General features: G+C 32.7%; 3 protein-coding genes across 10 annotated transcripts in view; 2 read left to right on the top strand and 1 right to left on the bottom strand.

Annotated features, from left to right (window-relative positions):
- Positions 1–153, bottom strand: part of Chro (chromodomain-containing protein chromator) — a 6,626-nt gene extending 6,473 nt beyond the window's left edge. For 2 of the 3 annotated variants that reach the window (XM_018510910.1, XM_018510911.1), the window contains exon 1: positions 60–153. In XM_018510910.1, coding sequence (XP_018366412.1) covers positions 60–89 — 30 coding nt within the window. In that variant the 5' untranslated portion in view covers positions 90–153. Of the gene's footprint in view, positions 1–51 lie in introns of all 3 variants that reach the window. The other variant, XM_018510915.1, reaches the window with a different exon arrangement.
- Positions 99–4,676, top strand: Ssl1 (general transcription factor IIH subunit 2 Ssl1). 6 transcript variants are annotated; one of them, XM_018510924.1, is made up of 9 exons: positions 202–452; positions 850–1,040; positions 1,250–1,314; positions 1,459–1,660; positions 2,886–3,014; positions 3,106–3,279; positions 3,351–3,607; positions 3,705–3,954; positions 4,066–4,676. In XM_018510924.1, the coding sequence occupies exons 2-9, from the start codon at positions 981–983 to the stop codon at positions 4,201–4,203; spliced, it is 1,275 nt and encodes a 424-aa protein (XP_018366426.1). In that variant the 5' UTR covers positions 202–452; positions 850–980; the 3' UTR covers positions 4,204–4,676. The 6 variants fall into 6 exon arrangements, with proteins under 6 accessions (XP_018366424.1, XP_018366426.1, XP_018366428.1 ...); XM_018510922.1 differs by lacking the exon at positions 850–1,040 and having other exon boundaries at positions 99–277; XM_018510926.1 differs by lacking the exons at positions 202–452; positions 850–1,040 and adding an exon at positions 479–640 and having other exon boundaries at positions 1,236–1,314.
- Positions 4,677–6,066: 1,390 nt separating this feature from the next.
- Positions 6,067–8,483, top strand: part of slif (cationic amino acid transporter slimfast) — a 12,783-nt gene continuing 10,366 nt past the window's right edge. Inside the window, exon 1 of the mRNA XM_018511062.1 lies at positions 6,067–6,103. The gene's annotated coding sequence lies outside the window, so the exon portion shown is untranslated. The remainder of the gene's footprint in view (positions 6,104–8,483) is intronic.

Below are 8,483 nucleotides of genomic sequence, written 5' to 3'. Positions count from 1 at the left end.
TTTTTTTTTTTTTTTTTTTATCGTAAGTTACGTTCGTTACGTTTTACTTACTCACTTACCCGACAATCCTGTCCTGGCATTTCCGGCATGCTCCGGCATGCTCCGAGCTCCGACTTGCCCGCGATCCGCACCCACGATGCACCGCGATCAATGGCGAACAATCGCGAATATCGCGCGATCTGTAATCTTCCTGCCCTTTCCTTTCTCAACTTTTCTCATTCTTTCCCCAAACCCACCACGATTCGTCTCGACCTATCCGGAGCGCGGATTTTCGCGGGTAACCTATCAAATCTACGCTCTGAAACTTTGGATTTCACCCAGGCCAGGCATATCCTGGCATTCCTGGCGTCTCTGGCACTCTGGCACTCTGGCGTCCCTGGCATACCCAACCAACTCGAGTACTGAAGTTGGATTGAGTTGGAACAATCGGGAACGACGAGAACTTGCTTTCCGTTCGTCATTTTTCAACAATTTCAACCTTTCTCTTTATTCTTTGAAAATGAAATATACTCTTTGCTCCGTTCCCAAATCGTCGTAAACTCTCCTTGTGGGATGTTGACGTTAGAATTTAGATTTGGATGCAATTCTATCAACTGTAAAGTAACTCTACGGTGTTTTACCGGTTCATGTGCAATATTCGGTGCGTGAGATGCGTCGCTTTTACGTTTCAAAGTTTCAAGTTCGAGCTTGACTTTCCATTCATATTTCATTCACAGAATCGAATTTTTACAATTCTCGGTTTGTTTTAACCTCTCACGCACGAGATTCGCCTCTATCTCTGTATTTTCATTTTTTCTTGTTCGTCTTTCTTTTTTTTCCTTTCAACATTTCATTTCATTTCATTTCCAGTGCAGAGACGACTGTAAAATAGCGCGGTGACGAAATTATCGCCTTACTTTTCTTACCAAGTAGAATCGGATGATGATAGTGGATGCTTTCCATTGTGACGACACAAGTCGCAAGTGGACACAACTCTCTGAATGTCAACAAAGATAGAACGACGCTTGTGTCAACTTGTGTCGATTTGTGTCGTCACAATGGTAAGCACCCAGTATAATCTTCAAAGATTTGTACGAGTTTGCACAATATATGTTAAGCGAACAAATATTCCTTTCAAGTGACTTTCAAATAACTACATTGAACTACACACAGGACACTGTACGTACACATAGTTTTTAAGACATTCTTACCTTTTGCTTTTCATCATTCTAATAATATTTTTTTATTATACGTAGAATATTTTATCTAGATAATGGCAGAGGAAGAATTTGAAGGAAAGGAGTACCGTTGGGAAACTGGTTACGAGAAAACATGGTATAGATTTTATGTTGTTGTTATGCACCTATAGGCATTTAATATGGTACTCTGATCTAGATACAAGTTTTATACTCGTGTAGTATCGATGCAATAATGTAACAATAATTCTTGACAATTGTATATCTGTTTTGGAATCTCTAGGGAAGCAATTAAGGAAGATGACCATGGTCTGTTGGAAGCATCTGTCGCAGATATTATTCATAATGCCAAGAGAAAACGTCAGTTGGAAAGAAAACAGGGTGCCAGATTAGGAATGATGAGGCATCTTTATATCATCTTAGATGCTTCTGAATCAATGTCGAATCAAGATTTGAAACCAACTCGTTTTCTGTGTTCTCTAAAGGTACAATGAAAGAATATGTGTATTATCTATACATTCTCTCTCCTGTATATACAGAATATCCACCAATGGCACCAAACTATGTTAATAAGGTTGAGTAGATGAAAAAAGTTGATAGAAATTTATGTCTGAAAAAGTTTTATTACAAAAGTTACAAACATTCAAAGATTTACAAGCAGAACAGAATTGCTCTCTATAACTTGTTGTGTGAGTCATGTGATTAATATTATACATGATACACATTCCATCTTATTTTGAACAGAATGAATTTTTTAATCAACAATTCTCTCTCTTGGTGTTGGATCGGTGATTGGCTATGGATCAATTATTTCGTCTCTTAGCTCATAATCAGATTTTAATGCCCTTTGACTTTTATTTACGAGGTTGTATGTAAAATTGTTGATTTATGGGAATCTCTTATTGAAAAAAAAACTAGCTTTGAGAATGTATTTAAAATGCGCATTTAAGTGTTGTTATTTCTTATGAAGTAGAAATATTTGAAAGATTTGGAAAGTCATTAATTGGATGAATGCAAGCTTGCATATTCTTGCAGAGGGGAAACTTTTCAAATATTTATTCCAACGCGGTTGGTTTAATCCGTACGCATATAAATTATTCTTATTCAATGATTCTGTACAACGAGTCATAGAAAACGAATCTGTTTGTAAATCTTTGAACATCACTTTTTAATGAAACATTTTTGGACATAAGTTTATGTTGGACATAACTTTTTTTGTCTTTTCGATCTTATTCAACACGCTGTCTAAGTTTGGCCCCAACCTTTGTGGACATCCTGCATATACGCGCGATTTAAAATATTATGTACAATATAATAATATATATTATACTGGGTGTTCAAAGAAGGTCGGGACCCCGGATTTCTTCGGGAGTGATGACGTTTTTGAAAGAAGCGTTTCAGACAAAAGTTGTAAGGTATAAAAAGATTTCTTTACAGATCTTATCAATTTGACCTTGGGTGGCATCGCCAAGGTCAAATCAAAATCAAGTCGATTTTTTTTTATGGGACACCCTATTTTTGATGCCAGAATCTAATAGCCGGTGTCAAGAGCTTTTCAAAACAGTATAATAGTTATTTTTCATTTAGTACTTTTCGAATTATAAGGCCATTTTTGAACACCCTGTGTGCGTGCGTGCGTGCACGCGTGTGTACATAGATACACATGTAAAAAAAAAATATATATATTTTTTTTTTTATATTTGTCTTAAGCTCCTAGAAGATTTTATCGAAGAATTTTTCTATCAAAATCCTATAAGTCAATTAGGTGTAATTATAACTAGAAATAAAAGGGCTGAGAAAGTTAGCGATTTGGCTGGTAACTCAAAGAAGCATATTAAGGTAATTATTTTATTATATATTCTTTTTGTTTATCATATCTGGAATATTTCGTTTTGTCTTATATTGCAATCTCGTCTTCTATATTTTATAGGAATTGCAAATTTTACAACAAACTGTAGTAGGCGGTGAGCCTTCTTTGCAAAATTCTTTAGAATTGGCAACAAAGTTATTGAAATTATTACCGTCGCACGCTAGTAAAGAAATATTGGTAATTATAGGGGCTTTGACTACATGCGACCCTGGAGATATCAACGAAACGATAAGAGTATGCTTTAATTTCTGTATTTCTCGTTTGCTTCGAAAATCTATCTTTTTTTAATGTTGTATTTATTTTAGAATATGAAATTGGACAGCATTAGATGTAGCGTAATAGGATTGGCTGCTGAATTATACATCTGTAAACGAATGGCAAATATTACCGGTGGCGAACACAGCGTTGCGCTCGATGATAAACATTACAAGGAGCAATTGAATGCACATATAGATCCTCCGCCTGCTGCAACGCGATTAGATGCAGCGCTTGTGAAAATGGGATTTCCTCATCACGCTCTACACTCTAATGCGCCAGATACATCTATAACAGTATGTATGTGGTAAGTGTGCAAATCAGAATAATATGCTCCGATATTTTATTTTGACTTTATTTTTACGCATAATATTTGCGCGTGTTTTCTTCTTTAATCTTTACAGCCACGCACACAATTCTGATGAAACGGTTAAACTTATGACTACCGGCTACCTTTGTCCCCAGTGCCTCAGTAAACATTGTGAGCTACCTGTGGAATGTAGAGCTTGCGGTCTTACTCTAGTATCCGCTCCACATTTAGCCCGATCGTATCACTATCTATTTCCTGTTGATCCTTTTAAAGAAATTGCACCTGATAGTGATTATACTATCTGCTTTGGTTGCCAAAAAGCTTTTGCTCAAAAGGATAAAAAGGTAATGGCTGTCATTTCTCTTCTACATTAATACAAGCGATTAGAAAATTATTCAAGTTTGTAATAAATTAATATTTTAGATAGCCAGTATAACATATGTATTTATTTTTAGGTATATACCTGCGGAAAATGTAACCAAATGTTTTGTTTAGACTGTGAGATTTTTATTCATGAGATATTGCACACATGTCCTGGTTGTGCAATAAATCCTGAAACATATAAAAAAAGAGAGTCTACAGATAGATCTTGAAATGGTACACTTGAAAAGTACACTTACTGATATAGGAAGAAAATTTGTACAAATACGTATGAACATTGCGATAAAGTAGATGCTAAAGTAGATTTGCTTGCGCGCACGCATTTATTCTAGATTAAAAATATTAAAGACATTTTTATACATAGAAAAAGAAGAAAAATATTCTTTGTATACACCTATAATGAGATTATCTACCTATAATATTAACGATACTAGCTGCAGATTATTTGAGAATTGTGCATGTTATGTGTATGATGCACACACTCCCACATACGCGCGTGCACGCACACACACACACACACACACACGCACACATTACATAGTAAAAAGGGTAAAAAGTATTGCCAATATATTTAGGCCAGTCGCCAGAGGTTTTAAAAAGGAAGAAATTATTTACAGGTATTTTATTGATTTAATCGACAGTTTGAGGTATAAAAAGACTAAATTTAAAAATGCTACAACATTAATGGGGGCACTTGGAAGTAATTAAGTAATAAAGTTTTCTTTTTTGGTTTTTCGATTAAAACTTGAAAACGAAAAAAGATATCGAAAAATGACAAGAGAGCTTATTTGTTGCTGCTGAAATTTTCTACAAAATGAGTTTTTAACGAGCTTTGTACTATGAACCAGAGATATAGCAGTTTGAAAATGAATGAAATTTCTTGAAAAAACGTCAAAAATAGGTACTTTTTTAGTTATTGCCTTCTACGTTGTTTTGAATGCATCGGAGAGTAAAAAGTGAAATAAGAGATAATTTAAAGTAGACATCTTACTGAAAAAAATGAGCTTAAATTGAGCTCAATACTTCCAGAGATATTTAGCTCCAAAGTAGGTAAAACGATCAATCTTAGTATTACATTGTATTGTTGATGTAAAACAATTAATTTTTATTTTATTAATGTTAGATTTGTTAATTATTAATTCGTTATATATACGAAAAAGAGGCACTTCAAACGATAATATACGAAATGGACGGATTTTGTCAAAAAAGTGCCCACTTTGGAGCTCGATATCTATGGAAGTATAAATCGTATCGAGTTCAATTTAAGCTCATTTTTCGATAAGGTCTACTTTAAATTATCCTACTTTTACTCTCTGATGCACTCAAAACGACGTAGAAGGCAATAACTGAAAAAGTACCTACTTTTGCCGTTTTTTTCAAGAAATTTCACTCATCTTCAAACCGCTGTATCTCCTGTTCCATTTATAGTACAAAGTTCGTTAAAAACTCATTTTATAGGAAATTTCAGCAGCAACAAATAAGCTCTGGTGTCATTTTTTGATATCTTTTTTCGTTTCCGAGTTTTAATCGAAAAACCAAAAAAAAAACTTTATTACTTAATTACTTCCAAGTGCCCCCCCTTAATGTTATAGTACTTTTAAATTTAGTCTTTTTATATCTCAAACTGTCGATTAAAGCAATAAAATACCTGTAAATAATTTCTTCCTTTTTCCCCGCCATTTTCATCTCTGACGCGACTGGTCTAATTTTTATTCCAGCTAAAACGAAGTAAGATATATATTTTGTGCAAAAATAATGTGAAGAGAGAGGGAGAAGGGGGAGAGAGAGAGAAATTGCAAGTGTCCGAATGTCTGACATGTGACTGGAAGTTTGCGATAACAAGTATAGCGCAGCGACTCCTAACGCAACGCAAATGTCCTACTTCAATAGTATAGTGGGGGAACATTGAAGCTTATTGTTACATAGACAGGTGGAAAGTGGTTACTGTGAAATCACAGTACGTTATTAATTTGCGGTTGTCCGCCGAAGCAACCAGTTCTTAAGTACGATTGACGCACCAGCAATTTGATTTATATTATTCATCCTATGTCGATTAAATTTAATATCGTGTACATATTAATATTCTTATTTTATACATATCATCAAACTAAGGTAAGCTTGTTTATTCAATCACATCATGACAAGTATTTAATCATTTTACAATCAATGTCAGAGAAATCCGTTTTATTAATTGTTTACTATTATTTGTCAATTGTTCCCATAAAGCGCGTTGGAAGATTCTTATAATTTAAAGTCGGTAGGATATAAATATTGTTACATATTTTATGCATGAATGTTTCGTAAACGTGTACACACACACACACACACACACACACACACACACACACAGAGTTAATGGAGGACAATTACATAGCCATTGAAGAATGGATAACATTGAATGTGCCTATTTACATTTACGACATAATGTAGTTGCGAGCTTCGTTTCTAGATAAAATATATAAATCAATATCAACCAAAGTCAAACGTATAAATTCTTTGTCTTTTAAATATTCTAAATATAGATGTTAATATTTATAAAGTCACGGTTTTTACAAAATACTTTAGAATTATAAAAATAGTTTCAGAAAATACGTGTGTATCATATAACATTAAATTAAAATAACTTTAAACCTCAATAGCTTTTTATTCGTTATTGTTTTTCGTGTTATATGAAATCTTGCATCTTACATTATAATTTTTCTCAGAAATTAATAAAACAACGGATAATTTATGTCTAATTAAAATTAGAAATTTAACACGCGAATGGATCTTTATATACTCTTTTTCTTTTTCTTCTTACCTTACTTGAAAAAATAACGTATAATTTAATATATCAGTATTTTTAATCGACTGTAATTTCGATAAAAAATTATATTATTGACAAATCTGGATTAGCTGGACAAAGCCAATTTGATTTCTAACGATTCAAGGTTTCTATTATGAATGAATTGATTAAAAACGGATATCCAAGTGTGTCGGATTGTATAGTCGATTATATAACTATATTGAAGAGGTATGAGATTAGCTACGAACTAAATATCCTTGTTGTGCTATGTTCAGATTCCCATCCGAGTACTACTCAGGTATCACTTCATCCTTATTGTTTATCGAACGTTAAACAAGGATGACCCGGGGAACACCCGGATGGGAATCCGTACACGTCCTTGGATAGGTGATGCGGAATCAGGAACGTAATTATTATTGTTGATACTCATCGTCGGTAATTATCGGCAACATTAAACAATTACATTTAATTCGTAGGAAAACTTTATATATAAACTCATCGTAATATGGCTTCTGGAGAGAATAAATTTGTTTCATGTTTGTTTTATGTTTGAGTAAATCGTTTAGATGCACGATTACCTGCACGACGACTACACGACAATTATTTTTATTTAAAAAGCGTCATAATATGTATGTGTGCGCGCGCGCACACACACACACACGCGCGCGCGCGCGCGCGTACACATAAAATAAGAAATCTTAACGGATTCAAAGCTTATTAAATTATATTTTTTAAATCGAAATTACACTTTATTTCGCGCTGTAGGCATCAAAAACAAAAAGTGTATGTAAAATAAATATCGTTGAAGCTAACAAAAGCTAATAAGCAAGATTTTTTAATGGCAGAGGAATATATACCATTCTGATTTTTGTCTTGATGGGTATTAAATAAAGACCCGATAAAAAATTTTTCATGCATGTATAAGTATAGTATAAACATACATAAACACGCATAAATATTCATAAACATGTATAATTATATATGAAATATGTCCATATATGTTTATACATCCTTTTTTCTTTTGTAAAATTACTTTCTAGTGTAATAGAAATAATAATAGTAATGTGAAAACATGAAATATAATTAAAAAGGTAATTTTCGCACTATTTGTTTCAGAAAAAATCAAGTTTGAAGAAATGTAAAAAAATTATCTATGTATAAAATTATGCATAATTATATATAAAGTTATGCATAATTATGTATGAGCAATTTTTTTACATTTTTCCAAACTTGCTTTTTTCCTAAAAAAAAAATTTTTTCTTTAATAATTTTTATGTTTTCACATTAATATTATTATTTCTATTACACTAAAACGTCATTTTACAAAAGAAAGAAGGATGTACGATCGTGTATGGACGCATTTCATATATAATTATACATGTTTATGAATATTTATGCGTGTTTTTATATGTTTATACATATTTATACATATTCATGCATAAAAAATTTTTTACCGGAGAGTTGGTAAAGAGATAAAGTGTGATTTATATATTATTAGTGTACACGTTAAAAGTATACAATAAAAGTGACTTGATTATTTTCTGTGTCATTAATTTTAATAGTTCACTTTGATTAATGATTTTCTAACAAAATAGTTTTCTGCGACATTTGTTCAGAAGAATATATATAAGGTTTATATATTGTATTTTTGATAGATATATAACTAAATGAAAGGAAAGGAAAGGAGGGAGGAGGGGGAGGGGGGAG

The sequence above is a fragment of the Trachymyrmex cornetzi genome, unplaced genomic scaffold (assembly GCF_001594075.2).
Source record: "Trachymyrmex cornetzi isolate Tcor2-1 unplaced genomic scaffold, Tcor1.1 scaffold358, whole genome shotgun sequence".
Classification (NCBI taxonomy): domain Eukaryota; kingdom Metazoa; phylum Arthropoda; class Insecta; order Hymenoptera; family Formicidae; genus Trachymyrmex; species Trachymyrmex cornetzi.
Note: the sequence above shows the minus strand (reverse complement) of the source record. Positions and strands in the feature narration are given on the sequence as shown.